Here is a 16217-nt window from a genome sequence, read left to right on the forward strand (position 1 = left end):
AAATGAATCAGTTATAATAATGCAATCAAAAAAGAAACAATTACATTTCTTTAATTGTAAAATTTATTTATTGTTTAATTGAAATTTCAACTTTATTGGTAGTGTCAAAACGATATAAAACTTCTTTGTTATTAATGCACACTTAAATTGAAATACTACAAGGGGAAAAGCTCAAAAGGAAAACGATGGAATATCAATAATTCTATTTTTAAAAAGCAAAGCTTAAAAATCAGACGGACAACGGTTATAGATTGGCTACGATTTCTAAATCGTGCTTAGCTGTTACAGGAATCTCCTTTCCAAGTTTAAAATCTATATGACAATTCTAACATGTCTAAGTGAACAATAAGAACTAACAGTTACGGACTTATGGAACGACACATCGCTTTAAGCAATTATAGAAAAGCTTTCCTTTTAAAAATAAGCAATTAGGTTCAGTATCGTAATATATTTTACAGATGAATTTCAGTGATGTGTTTTTTTATCAATATTTTTTTTTAAATATAATGTTAGGAGTTAAACCTAAAAAGTGACTTCAAATAACCATTGGACAGCTTATGAACAATCAAAGACTAATTCAGTATCTAATAAATTTGAATCTATACTCAAGAAGTAGATAGGTATGTCGTGTCCCAGTGCATCAAGCTGGTGGCCATGACATCAGTAGCGCAGCAATGATTATTACAAGGAATGATTTCCAAGGTTGGCTTCTACCTGCTGCCTCCAAGTACCGAATCTGAATCAGATCCTGTGGCCCAGACTCAACAAGTTTCACCCAGGTATACCAATAATATACTAAATTTGATCAGATCCTGTGGCCCAGTCTCAACAAGTTTCATCCAGGTATACCTGGGATATACTAAATCTGATCAGATCCTGTGGCCCAGACTCAACAAGTTTCACCCAGGTATACCAATAATATACTAAATTTGATCAGATCCTGTGGCCCAGTCTCAACAAGTTTCATCCAGGTATACCTGGGATATACTAAATCTGATCAGATCCTGTGGCCCAGACTCAACAAGTTTCACCCAGGTATACCTATAATATTGTACTAAATCTGATCAGATCCTGTCGCCCAGACTTAACAAGTTTCACCTAGGTATACCTATAATATTGTACTAAATCTAAATCAGATCCTGTGGCCTAGACTCAACAAGTTTCACCCAGGTATACCTATACTATACTAAATCTGATCAGATCCTATTGCCCAGACTCAACAGGTTTAACCCAGGTATGATTATAACATATCTATTGATTAATTAGTTGATTGATTAATGGAATGGTTGATAGTTGATAAAACTATCTACTAGCGGCTATACCCCTACAGCCTCTCGTTACACTTTACGTTTTAGTTTTTAAAGGAAAAAGTTTTTTTGAAATCTTATCGTTGGGAGTGGGTGTACCTCCTTGACTGTCTATGGTTTACAAAGCTCATAAAAAGTAATTATTTCTCTCTATTACTATTATATGTTTTAAAAAATCAATTAAAATCACGCCTGAACAAAATACGAGAAGCTGACAAAGATGATATTTATGTATCTATCTCTAATTTATATATTTCAGATTATTAAAATCACGCCTGTCCATAATACGAGAAGCTAGCGAAGAATCTTCAGATAATTCTAGTCCTAGAGGAACACCTACTAGGAATTTATACTTTTATTAAGATATTATTTTACTGTTTTTTTTCATATAATACAGCATCTCTATAATTATGAAATTTATATCAGTTTGTCTCTCTATCCTTCACTTAAATAATATGATATCAAGTGCTATAAAAGATAGAGGTCCATTTTGTTAATATGTATGTGTTTTTTTAGGACAATTCTATATTTGTTTGTGTTTTATTATAAGTGGTTATTTTAAATGTTTGAAGACAACGGATTAAAAAATAAAACTTCAATTATTTTATCGTGGTGTATATAATGGTATCGTTATCAATTGAACACGCATAAATAGAAGCAGAATACATATTAAAAGTTTATATAGTAATTTGTTTATTGTACTTTGCCAAAAAAAGGTTTCGTGATTTTTTTTTATATATTTCGTGAAAGTATTATTTACCCAGGTATAGGAGACAGTCAACCCCTAGGAAAAGTCCCCGTAGATATTCTCCTTCAAGATTTGAACAGGATAACAGTTTATATACTTTTGAAAGCTAAAAAGACAGTAATTACAAATAAGACAAATAGGAATTTCTTACAGACAAATATAGAGATACAACCCACAAAAAGATAAAATAATCTTTATCAAAAAAAGAAGGTAATTGCAATTTAAAAGTAAATGTCCTGAATTGATTATTGAATAAAACACAAATATGGTGCCAAATATAAGTCAAACTGTCTTTTTTCTAGTTTGTTAGAATTTTTTGTAAAATTACTTTTCTTATATTTTCCATAGTGATTAGGATATTACTTAAATTATTTCTTAAAACATGATTAAAATTGCTTAAAATTACATAACTTCAATTAGATATATGAACTTCAAAATGTCACTATAGGCAGCAGATTCTGATGTTTTTGTAACAGATTCAGAATCCCCAACAAGAAGGCCACAAAGACGACCATACTCTAAATATACTAGGTAACTTTTTTACATAGTCGAATCTATAAACTAGTAAGGGTTCATCTTCTGATAGAGTTTTTAAGTATCCTATGTTTATTTAGCAATTTAATCATGAGGGATCAAGGGATAAAACAATTGTCGATTAATGATTTACCTTAAAATACTCCTTTATTGGTTGATCATTTTGGACACTACTAGTACGGAACCAACAAATCAAATATTGATAAAAAGAACCCCAAATTAACGTGGTTATAAAACATTTGATACTAGTTTAATTTACTGTCAAATGTCCACTCCGTTCTTTGTAAGAAGCAGTAATCTTAACTCTTAAAAAAATTTTCTTTATTTACAAGAATGTATATGTATTGAGCAACATTCGGTACTTAACCATTCCTAACCAATCTTAATGGACAAAAAACTAATGTTACCCAGCAGTGTTATCTAAATTAAGTTTTTAAAAAAATATTTTGATATCAGGAAATACAGTGTAAGTCCAAAGCGAGATTCTAACTTGCGAAGTGAATCCCCTTCCAGGAATAGGAGCCCTTCACCAGGCAGAACTAGAAGCCATTCTCCAATTAAAAATAACAGGTTTGTAATTTAGGGTGGGGGGAAATGCTTTTTATAATCAAATCATTTTCAACCGTTTTTCTTCTTAATTATGAGCTATCATTGGTAGAATTTAAGCCTATTTTATAATATTTTTGGACGGATTGGGGGGAGAGGTGTAACCCCCTTTAAATATTATTCCCTTCCTCCTTTAATCTCTAATCCTTTAACTCTATAGATTGATTGACATCTCGTGAATCTTAGATCTAAGTTCTTAGAAAAGTAATCCTAGATATAAATAATCCTAGATTGTTTTGTATTTAGGTACTCAGTGAATCCTAGATCTCAATCAAGTGAAACTTTTGAGAATAGATACACAAATCCTTCCTTCTATGAGCCACCTAGATCCTCCAGGTAAAATTGAAGAACTTTTTTTTAATATTCATAATAAATTAGAGTTTGCCTAAATCTTAAAATCTTAAAAAATACAAAAATTTAACAAAAAATCTAAAAGAAAAAGTTGTGATTTGACAGACAGACCTTTAAGAAAAACAAACTTATACTTAAAAAGATAGATGGAGGGAAGCTAGTTTTTTTCAGACCACACTTTGTTTTTAACAACCGTGCGATAACACATAGAAGCGAAGCTCAAAATTCGATTATGCTTTCATTCTACGGACAGACGGACACTAAACGTTGAAAAGCTTCCCTTTAAAAATCATGTTTAATTTGTTTCCTGGTAATAAATTATTAAAAATAAAAAAAAGGACATTTTAAAAAAATGTATATAATTTTAGGGCTTGTAAATGACATGGACTTTACATTATCTAGGAAAAAGAGGCGGAGAAGCACCCCAAAAAGACGAATCAGATTTGAACAATCAGATGATTCAGATCAGGTAATTCATCAGCTACTTTAATGTCAATTGTGTCTGTATTTTCTTTTTTCCATCTATCATTTTTTTCTACAATGTAATTGTTCATGTACATCACTGGCATCCCCCACCCCCTTTTAATTTCCTTTTTCTGTGCTGCTCTTTTTTTAAATCAGTGGCGTGCACAGCAACTCAGCAGGGATGGGAGGGGGGGGGGGGGGTTGTAACCATTAGAGGTTGAAAAATGGGAAATCAGACCTTTCTAATGTAAGTTACCCAAAGTTTGCAGGTTCATAATCCGTTTACTTTGGATACTTCATTGAATTTTGCTTTTTTTTCTAAGCTTTTTAACCAATGATTTTAATCTAAAGAAGAGTTAATTTTGTTTATCATTACTGGGGAGATATTTAGATATTTTGTCAATTGTATTTAAGGAGAGAAGTAAAGAAGATTTAGTAGGCTATACAAGAAAACAATCATATCCCATTCCTGTCCAACAAAGCAACAGAAGGTACATATCAATTATCTAACAAAACTGGTTTTAATCTTATAATTATTATTTCAATATCTGCGGAAAGCTGTCTATCATACAATGTTATAAATAACTAATACGCCCTATATTTTATCGACATTAGAAAAAAAGGCAAAATAGAATAATAATCATATATATTTACCATCTAACATAATAATATATTAACCGCACATAAATTTCACAGTGGACACAAAAAAATATTGAATTTAAATGAATCCTACAAAAAGTAAACTAAACATTTTATTCAAGTAGGTAAAGTATTTTACACATTTTGACATGGAATTTCAGTGAAAGTTTTTTAGATCTCCATCACCTCCACCCAAGGGAAGAAAGTCTCCTGTTAGGTTCAGAAAACCACGCAAAAAATCTCCAGGTAGATTTAATGGTAGATTACGGATTTTTTTTGCTGTAGTAATTTTTTCAAAAGATAAAAAGGTATTATCACTAATTAGATTCAATCTTCTCCCACTAATTTTTGGAAACCTGTTTCCAATCATTTGCCGAATTGAACACTGACCCTAGAAAACCCCATATAACCTACCCAAAATTGCTCTAGTACCTCCAGCCACTGTGCCACTGCCCCAAGATCTTCCAAACACTGCCTCTGCCATTTTCAGATCTTCTTCTCCAGGTCCAGGTAAAATAATACTACAATTATTCATCCTACAACTTACCTGTTTTTTTTTTGTTTTGTTAGTATCAAATTTTATTTACAAATGTTTTTAAAATTATCTTCCTTTGTGTTTTTATAAAATAAGTATCAAACTCTAAAGAACATCCATATCTTATTCATAGCTTTTAACAAGTAGCCAACGTAAAGATTTTTATTTGAATGTTTGTATTTTTTTGTACAGTAATATATTTACATTGTTATACTCTGCTCTCTTCTAGTACTTTAGGGATTCATATTATTTTATACCATACCCGAGAATAAGTAAAATAGTATTGCTCTCAATTACAGAGTTAATCATTCTACCTGTTTTAGTAAAAATACTTTCTCTTAGGATATAATTTAGTTTTTATTTACAATAGCAGATGTTTTCTAAAATTAATATTGTAGGTGAAGTTCAAAATATGAGAATTCATGCAGGCATCCTGTTAAATACAGATTCTGGACAGAGTTATTCAAAAGTCAGGTAAATAAGACATTCTCTAATAGTATTTAAGATAAATGTCTAAAATTTCTTGGGACGATTTCTCTAAAAAATAAATAGATCCTGACTTTTGAATATAAAGAGTTCACTTATATATCTCACAAAACTATGAAAAATTTATTAAATTAATAAATTGTTTTAGACCAGACTTTGATGACACAAGTGATGAGCAAAGCCATGCAGAGTCAAAAATTTGTAGAAACCTTAGATACAACCTTGATCAACTAAGAATAAGGTATACAATACAAACCTTTCATATATACTGCCTTGATTAACATAGAACAAGCCAAATTTTAGCAAAATCGAAATTGTTCCTAATTTTATCAAAAAACTATTGTCATTACTTTGATCAATGGCAATTATGAAATATGTTTGAATAAAATGTTTTTGCAAAATAACAAAATACTTACAATGAAACATATAACAAGATTTAATTGGATAAATATTTATAACATTTAGAGCCCAAAAGGATAAATACATGTCGTTAGTAGAGAATATAATAGTTGGTCCCTACAACTTGCTTCCATCTGAAACTGAGGATATACTTGGTATTCATCATGATCTACATTCTAAATACAGGTAATCTTAGTATAGTGTATATAATTTTCAACATTTAATTGTACTTAATAAGATAGAATTCTTTGAATTTCAAGAAACCATTATTTAAAAAAAATCAATTATTAATTGTTTATTACTTTTAAATTATGTTACCCTTGAGCTATGACCTCAATTTTCACTCCATTATAAAAACAGAGTTGTATAAGACTGGTTGCTGTTACTGTTGGTTATAAGTTCCACAAAAAAAGACTAAATGTCACAAAAGTGCAAAATAAGTGAAAAAAATAAGCTCTTGAAACAACTTTTAACGAATGAAATTTAACAGATTTTTTAAAAATTTTAGAATGCAGCGAAAACAAATGATAGATTCTGGTGAGAAATTAAGTTGGACAGAACCTGACAAAGCTTGGTTGGAACCTATAGACTCTGCAAATAATGGTAATTATTTCAGGGGTTTGGATTTAGATCTTGACAACAGAAAATAATCTATTTGTAAACCGTAACTCCAAATTTGAAGTTAAGGTTAAGCACATTTCTTTCTGTCTAATTTATATAGCTTGTTTTTCTTCCTAGTAAATTATATAAAAAGTTTAATTTTTTTTCCTAGATGGTGGGCGAATATCACCAGTATCACCGCGGCTGGCTGAAGAACGGGCAAGAACCGCAAGGAAACGGCGGGAGAGTATGGTTCAGCACCGCCGTAACGATGGCTGGTCATTCAGGCCTGAACTTAGGCAACAGTTTGATGCTTTTTCAAGGTATAAACAATATGGTTATATCTAAAAAGTAAGGTGTTGAAAATACGCTTGGCTTATTGGAAACTATTTAGGTATTAGTATTATTATCTAGCAATTTGATTAGGTCTATTTTTAAACATAATGAAGATTATAAGACTATGCATCCAAGAAAGATAGATGGACATGCCTTAACCATAGAAAAGTTTTGCCAACATTTGAAAACTATAATTCAAATTGGTTTATTGCATTAGGGTGAGATTATTAATGTTCATCATGTGCAAGACGACATTCAGCTTCATGTAAGCTTAATTTATTACTTTAACAAGAAAAATATCAATCTGATAATTATAGACGTCCAAGGGGGGGGGGGGGAATCCCCTCAAACTTTGCAACCCCTCATTTCATCCCATCAAAATAAAAGCTTGGACGCCCTTGCTACTAAAAACACTGATGTTATTTTAACTTAATTTTTAGCTTTTACAAAATTTTACCATTACTAAAACTATATTCTTATTTATTTAGGTTTGGAGATTCTAGATCAGATGGAAGCACAATAACACTGACACAGTCAGATAAATGGCTTAGACAGGTTAACTATAAACTTTTATATTATCGCTTGCTGCCAGAAAAGTTAGGGTTCGAGCACATACCTCATAAAAATACAAACTACCAAATTTATCGAGTGCTCGGCAACCGTTCAATTGCCAGCTACTTAGAACCTTCATTAAGTAGTTATAAAAACTTCCAAATAAATATTTCTATATAAAAAATGTAACCCCTTAAATTTATAGTTTTGGCGACTATCTAGTTGCTGCAAACCTTTCATTTAATAGATATAGTATATCTTGATCCCTAATCTAAAAATTGGGCCAATAAGAACACAGTCCTATGACAGTCTTGTACGACAGTCCATCTAGATTTATAAATCTATTTTCTATTTTTACAATTATGATTTCTAGGCTGGAATCATAGATGGTTGGACTGTAACCACCACAGACACTGCAATATTCTTCAGAAAGTACTCCAAAGGGTCAATATGGTTGGAATATAGGTATAGTATGCATTAGACCGTTCCGGATTTGAAAAATTTTGTTGAAATTTTTGCCCCCAGCCAAAATATGGTTGATTTATGCAAAAAAAAAATGACCAATGCAAAATATTTCTTCAGTAATGCAAAAATTACGACGGTACAAGCACTTTGAAATTTTGAGGCCCCCCTTCATTGCATCAGAACTATGGCTTCATGGTGCTCCTAGGAAAAGCCTTGAGGAGTAGAATCAGGAACTTTTGTCCGTTTCAAAATATCTCGTTCGTAGTATTAGAAATGACGAAAAAACCACTATTTTTTAGAGTTTATTGAGAATTGTCCAATTTGTAGAAGTTTTTTGATGTTTTTTTGTGATTTTCTCAGGCTAGAAACGAGATATTTTGAAAAGGACAAAAGTTCCTCATTCTACTCCTCAAGGCCTTTCCTGGGAGCACCACGAAGCCATAGTTTTGATGCAATGAATTTTTGACCTCTATAAGGGGGGGGGCCTCAAAATTTCAAAGTGCTTTTACCGTCGCAATTTTTGCATTACAGAAAAAATATTTTGCAATTGCCATTGTTTTTGCATAAATCAACCATATTTTGGTTGGGGACCAAAATTTTAACAAAAATGTTCAAATCCGGGACAGGCTAATGTAGAGTTTTGACAATTTTGACTTTGGAAGATTACTTGCTACACCTTTATAAATTATAATCGGGACTGCCCCTATTTTTTTGGTTAATTTCAGGTTTATATCAACACACTAGAAATTTTGTAAAAATCTTTAACCCTTACAGATCGGGGGGGGGGGGGCTCCAAGAGCCCCCCCTCTAGTTTTTTCAATCTCATTTTTTTTGTAGGTAAGATGGAGTGCTGTGACTTCATGACTTTTTAAGTTTAGTAATTATACGTCGGCAAGCATTGATTTTATTAGGATATCTGGTCTGTGTCGGTCGTAATGTCCGGTCAAAGTCGGTTGGGTAGCACCAAAATTTGAAAAAAAATCTAAATAAATCTTAATTTCTACATTATGACTTTTGTGTATAAGGAGAAACCTAAAATTTTTTTGGTGAATACTTAGATATCAATGACCTTCTGAGAAAAGTTGTGTTATGACCGTTTGACCGATCCCTGACCGACTTTATGACCGATTTTTGTCCGGCTTTTACTACAGACATATATCATGAATATCGTGGCTTCTATTACAGCTAAAGTCCTATAATTTTTTTTGGCAAATCCTTGAGCAACATCAAACAGATAAAAATATTAATTGGCGCCGCCAACCGCCGTTTTACCACCGTAACCGCCGAAAATGGCGGTTTCCGTTATTTTCCGTTTTTTGGCGATGATCAGAAAAAGTAATTTTTTTGTTATGAAAAATAAAAGTTCGTCCTAAAATTTGGTCATCCTAGCTGCAAAATTGGCCGCTCTACAGCTGTTTTAAAATTTAGCGGCTGGCCGCTAAAAAGCGGCTAAGGAGCGGCCTGGCCGCTATGACTAGAAAAAGTAATTTTCTCTAAAAATACACATGAACCACCAGAAAAAAATTTTACGTCTTTATCTGTAACAGGAGCCGAGATAGAGGGGGGGGCTCTTGGAGCCCCCCCCCCCCCCCCCCGATCTATTAAGGTGGGAATTGGGGCCCGAGCTGTAAGGGTTAAAAATGGTATGGTACAAAAGCCTTAAAAAAGCACTAAAAACAGTTTTTTTTGCACATTTGAAAAACTTTGCAGTGCTTGTATCGTCGCAATTTTTCATTTTTGCATTACAGAAGAAATATTTTGCATGGGTCATTTTTTTGCATAAATCAACCATATTTTGGCTGGGGGCAAAAATTTTAACAAAATTGTTCAAATCCGGGACAGGCTAGTATGCATTCATCCTAAAATTTTATACTGTGGCTGTTTAGTATACTCTGTTACGTTTGAGCACACCACAAAGGATCAATATTAGGGCTCGGCAGCCGCAACAGAGAATCAAATTTAAACCAGTTTTGATGCTTTGAAATTTTAAAAAAGAGGGATTTTCATATTTGGGTCAGGTTTAGCTTCCAGGTGCTTTTATATCACAGTTATGGAATCTCAACGACAAAGATTTTTTTATCCAATCTTGACAAGTGAGGTATTTTTGGAAAGAGGATTATATATAGAAAACGCCTATGAAAATTAGAAAATCCGCAGAAATCATATTTGCAAGTTATTTGCAAAAATCTGCAATGCTAATTTGCAAAATTAATTTCATGCCTTAAATGACTTATTTAGAAAAAATCTTTTTATGAAATGTGTTTATTTATAAGTTTAGAACATAATTAAGGCAAAAAAATTTCTTTAGTGTTACTTTTTTCACCTTATATATGAAAAAAGCAGTTTCTCACATTTTATGATAAAAAAAGGTATAGGAACAAAAAATATGATTTTTCTTGATGTAAACACAATAATAGGCATAAAATCTATCATCCTAAATGTAAAAATCAGATATAGAATCCTTTTTAGAGCTAATATAGTGCAAAAAGTAACCAAGACATTTTTGCAAAGTATGAAAATCTGAAGAAAATAGTTCTTTTTGCTTTTGATATACATATCAGATAAATGTATATAAAATTAGTGATTTAAAACTATAAAACATGTTATAAGTTTTTTCAACACTGTCATTGATTAAATTGCACTTTTAGGTTTAAGAATTACCAAAGTAGTGAATAAAAACTCTTTTTATGACGTAATTAAACAAAATAAATGCCAAAAAACCAACTACAAAATGATTTACTGCATTATAAAAAACGCCTAATTGTTGATTTGAATTTATTTTGTTTAATAACTTAATAAAAAGAGTTTTTATGTGCTACTTTGGTTATAAGTAAACCTAAAAGTGCATTTTAATCAATGATAGGATTGAAAAAGTTATAACTTGTTTTTTAGTTTTTGATCACTAATTTCATATACATTTATCTGATATGTATATCAAAATCAAAAAGAACTATTTTCTTCAGATTTTCATACTTTGCAAAAATGTCTTGGTTACTTTTTGCACTATTTTTGCTCTAAAAAGGATTCTATATCTGATTTTTACATTTAGGATGATAGATTTTATGCCAATTATTGTGTTTACATCAAGAAAAAACATATTTTTTGTTCCTATACCTTTTTTTATCATAAAATGTGAGAAACTGCTTTTTTCATATATAAGGTGAAAAAAGTAACACTAAAGAAATTTTTTTTTGCCTTAATTATGTTCTAAACTTATAGATAAACACATTTCATAAAAAGATTTCTTTTTAAATAAGTCATTTAAGGCATGAAATTAATTTTGCAAATTAACATTGCAGATTTTTGCAAATAACTTGCAAATATGATTTCTGCGGATTTTCTAATTTTCATAGGCGTTTTCTATATATATTCCTCTTTCTAAAAATACCTCACTTGTCAAGATTGGATAAAAAAATCTTTGTCGTCGAGATTCCATAACTGTGATATAATAGTAAAAGGTTGATATCCCTGAGGCTTACAGGCGCGCGTCTGCCGAGCCCTGGTCAATATAACTAGAATACCATGCATACTATACATTAATAATCTACTATTGTCTCCCATATACATAAACTCTTTAGCTTTCGATCAAATGAATAAAAAACTAGTGAAATGTATCATCTAACCAATGCAATGTAATATGATTATAAATAGAATAGCATAGAATACCTCGTCAAAAATTAATTATAAAATTAGTCTAATTGCACCTTCAATTATGTTTTAAATATGGTAATGGAAATAGAATATAAGTTGATATTATGATAGGGGAAAAATTGTCGTCAATATAGGTTGCTAACATGGACAATGGACATCATTTATTGGTCAGTTCGTTCATCCAGTTAGAAGGGAGGGGATGGGGTATAGGGTGGTATGGGTTATCGTTATTTCAGTCAGCTACGAGTTTTATTTCATTATGATAATTGGTGTAGGATCCAGGTAATAATAAATCCATTAATATGGCATTAAAGGTTAGGGAGAATTATGTTCAGAATAAATTAATATGTATTTTTTCTCAGTACCTGGCGTACCTTCCTGGAAGAATTGGCCACCAAGAAGGGTCTCAACCTGTTGGATGTCATACATAAGCTGGAAATGTGCGGTAAACCTGCCTATACCAAAGCTGCTCGATAAACTGTATAACAGAGAAATCTTAAATAAGTAAATGATCAAATAAAGAAAACGAAATATTTGAATATGCTACCCGTCATTACAGACTGGAAATGGGTGATAAATTATATTAAATCTGATCACATTACCTAAAGTGGAGTATTTTTAGATTTCGGTACATGTTCAACAATAATGTAAATGACCCAATAGGCTAAAAAGTGTATACATCCAACCTCCCAAAGATTATCTAATGTTATCATGTAAAAGTTGAATAAAAGAATACTAAACATTCATCAAACAAACTGAAACATAGAAGGTGAAATAAGCCCAAAGTTAAAGGATATGGATATATTTTCTTTTTAAAACCAAAGCAGATTTTTTTTTATTGATTTTCATATATGTGTAGATGAATAAGATGTCAGTTAAATGTTTAACATAATACAAGTATAATAAAAAAAAACTTCCACCATTGAATGTATCATAATATTATAAATATATTTGTTTTCGATAAAAAACTGCCACTAGTCTAAATTTAACATTTAACCCAACTTATACAAATAAAGTAATTTTAACTATTTTTTTTTGCTGTTTTTAGTAGCAAAGCTACTCTATAATTCACAATGTCCGTTCATCTGTCAGTCATGAAGTGGAGAAAACGTGATTTTTTCGGTTCCTATTAAAGATAGACAACTAAAATTTTAGTAAAGATTCCAATGACATACGCCCATCTAATCTATACATTGTTTTAATAGGATTTGTATTTATTGGTGTGCTGGGTCGATGACACTGCTCTAAAGTAATTTTTTCCGATTTAAATTCAGAATTTTTGAGCTTCGCTACTTATGTTGCAAAGAACTCTTATACAATATTATAACCTATCAAAATTCACTAAAGTCCCCAAAGTTGTTAAACCAACGAATAAGAAAACGTTATTAAAAAAAAGTGTAACAGCCCATTGTCCTCTCTCTCTATCTCTCTCTCTCTCTCTCTCTCTCTCTCTCTCTCTCTCTCTCTCTCTCTCTCTCTGGTTAATTAAGCTTTTCAGGTAGGTTATTTTCCTTGTCAAGTTAAGAAATCTATTGAATGCCTACTAGCTTCCAAAAACATAAAATCACAAAACCTTTACATTCAAAATTTTTCCATATACACTTAATTTTTAGGTTATATAATTTTTCGAAGGAAAGCTTTATCCTAAGAAATTCAACAACTGTTTTTTTTTTGATCTATCGAACTTAATAAAAAAATACACTTTAGTATGAAAAAAATGTACACTTAATAATTGTAGAGAAGCTTTGCATAAAAAATCATGAATATACTAAATACTTATCTTATGAATGAAAATATTTCGAACGCCTTTATCAATGCTTTACATAGAGGTTTTCTTTTTAATTTACTAGCGGCTTCGCCCCTAGCCTCTAGGGGCTTTGCCCCAAGAGGTGATAAAAAAAATTAATATTTATTGTTTTTAGTGAGAGAATGTTGCTATTCTTTCATTCAAAATAAATGCTGGAATAAAAAATAATAAAGGGCAGCCTGCGGCAGCCTGTAGCAGAGCAAAATAAAAAATAAGGGGGGGATTTTTTTATTTTTGGGGGGGTTAGGGGTGTCCCACCCCCTAAGAAAATAGCTTAAAACCACCACAGGACCAATAGGTATATACCCCAAGAGTAGAATCCGATCGGTTCAGTGGTTACCGAGATCTTAAGCTTCAGACGGACGGACGGACGGACAGACAGACATCGTACTACTTTGTATTATTGATATCAAAGCTACCAAAAGTAAAATTTGCAGAAACCATTCAGGGTACAATATGTCAGGGATCTAAATGGGTAAGACAAGGGCCAATAAATTGATAATACACAAGATTATTCCTTCTGTAGATTAAAAGTAGTGGTCGAAACGTTTGAACACTCAACTAAACGAACCAAACAATCAAAATAAAATTAAGTCCCCAAAGTTGTGAAGACAACGAATAAGAAAACGTTATTATAAAACCTTGGGGACTAGTGTAATAAACAGTCAATTGTTCACTTTCTCACTGACAAGATTCACATTTTTCATTTTTCAATGCCTTATTTGAACTTAAACTGCAGCCGAGCTGCAAAAAATACCCGAATGACATGATAGGTCTACCTTTATTTAAAACTTTAATAGCTTATATGACGTGCCCTCCTACTCATCAACCCATTAAAAATTCTGAATAGAAACTTTAATTGCAGCACCTAAAAGCTTTTTTGTCAAGTATTGAAGGTCGAGACAAAAATAAAGATGTTTTAAAATTCATAAATGGATGATTAATAAGTTTATAACATTATTGCTCTTAAAATGGCGCATGAAGTAGTTTTCCATCAAAGTGCATTGCACAATATATTCCCCAATCCACTTATATTTTTAAAATACAATGGGGGTTGGGGAAGTATTTTGTTTATTATCTTAGGTCGTGTTATGTTATATAGGTTATATTAAGTACAGTGTAGAATTGTTTTAAATGTATAATTCTTATTCTTTTCTCCCGAGTTGTGGAATGTTTTTTGGTCCTAGGAATTCTGAAGAAGCGATGCATCTCTACAATTAAGTATGTCCAGAAAGATATTGAGTATAAATCAAAAATAAATTCGATATTTTTGTAGCACGCCTGACATACTGACGGGCCAAGTAAAGTATAAACATATTGTTTATTGGTAAAATCATATTTTCCTGTCTTCATAGCGTTACGAACGGACAAACCAATTGAACTATTGCGAGCTGCGCTTCTTAAAATATATAGACAAAAAAATGTTATCTAAAACTATGTCAAAGAAAAAGAGATTCTAACTAAAAGATAAAAAAGATTATTTAATGATATGACTACTGTACACTTTTAAACTAGGAAAACGACAAAAAAATGTTAATCTGATTTTTAAAACAAATCTATTCTACATTTCTTGTCTGTTGGTCGATCTTTTGTTCTACTAAGTGATAAGCATTTAGTTCGCCTGGTTCCATTCGACTGCACATTACTTGCCTTCTTTGTATACTTTTGACTGATATGGTTCTTTGGCTGAAGATTTTCCATCGAGGGATCGTCAAAGTTTGCTGTAGAAAAAATGAAGCCACTGAAACTGATGAAAAAGGTATGAAATGGTTTTAAATGTTTTCATTTTTGTTATTTGTCAATTAAAACTTTTCTGACATAATAACCCTTGTTGTCTGATAGCTATGAAGAGTTTTTTTTAAAGATTATAAAAAAAACTATTGAAATTGTAGATGTTTATAATCCATTTTCCGTAATTGCTGACCATTCAATAACTCCACGCCAGTAATGAAATATGTGCCCGACCACCCTATCTCCATTTTTAATTTTGGTTCCTAAAAAATTTAAAAATTTTAGGAATATAAATTTTTTTTTGAGGGGTGTAGAATTTTTTTGTAAGGGGCGATATATCTTAGGAGAGTGGTGGTACCCTCCCCTAAAATAGTGTTAAACCTTCCCAGGATCTAAGAAATGCTACCCTGTAAAGAAGAACCGCATCGGTTCAGCGATTAGCTAGATCCTTCTGTACAAACAGACAGACAAACAAACAAACAGACAGCCTGTTACTTTATTATAAGGCTTATAAATTTCATAAAACAGCTTATTTGACGTGACTTTTTAATTTCATTAAATCTAAAAATTGATCTAATTGTCACACATTTCTTTTTTCTTGAAAAAAGATGATATAAGATATTTTCCTTTAGCTAATCATTAACCCACCTTCTTCATCCACGATCTTATCGTATCCGTTAGAAGTAGGGGAGATATATTACAACATAAGTCAAGAACTGCGTCATAACAAGAAATACAAAAAAAATTTACTCCATGTAAGCAATAGTTAAATTTGCAGGAATACCTTGGCCCAAATCATGACAAACCCATAAGATGCAGAGACTTTAAGATCAAGGTTGCGCAATTAAAGAATTGGCTGTCTGCCATGTAGTATTAAAGATGTTTTTATAGCTGACATAAGAACTATTTTGTCTGATGGTAATGTTGACGCTATAGATATTGATTAACATAAAGTACCACAAAGAGTTATCATAATAGTATTCTAATAATAATCTACATTTTCAT

General features: G+C 31.4%; 1 protein-coding gene and 1 long non-coding RNA gene across 2 annotated transcripts; both read left to right on the forward strand.

The window, feature by feature from the left end:
* Positions 1-462: 462 nt before the first annotated feature.
* On the forward strand, positions 463-1669 carry LOC145327384 (uncharacterized). The gene is made up of 2 exons (XR_013882173.1): positions 463-779; positions 1567-1669. It is a non-coding gene; the product is annotated as an uncharacterized LOC145327384 (long non-coding RNA).
* A 782-nt stretch (positions 1670-2451) lies between these two features.
* Positions 2452-12704, forward strand: LOC145318906 (uncharacterized). The gene is made up of 15 exons (XM_080163604.1): positions 2452-2586; positions 3046-3159; positions 3442-3531; positions 3949-4015; positions 4426-4502; positions 4826-4896; positions 5080-5160; positions 5584-5659; positions 5820-5912; positions 6137-6256; positions 6579-6673; positions 6843-6993; positions 7495-7561; positions 7932-8023; positions 12037-12704. Exons 8-15 carry the CDS (start codon positions 5598-5600, stop codon positions 12149-12151), a joined length of 795 nt encoding a protein of 264 aa, XP_080019730.1. The 5' UTR covers positions 2452-2586; positions 3046-3159; positions 3442-3531; positions 3949-4015; positions 4426-4502; positions 4826-4896; positions 5080-5160; positions 5584-5597; the 3' UTR covers positions 12152-12704.
* Positions 12705-16217: the final 3513 nt, after the last annotated feature.

Source organism: Acartia tonsa, chromosome 1 (genome assembly GCF_053477335.1).
Source record: "Acartia tonsa isolate MP-2025a chromosome 1, ASM5347733v1, whole genome shotgun sequence".
Taxonomy (NCBI): domain Eukaryota; kingdom Metazoa; phylum Arthropoda; class Copepoda; order Calanoida; family Acartiidae; genus Acartia; species Acartia tonsa.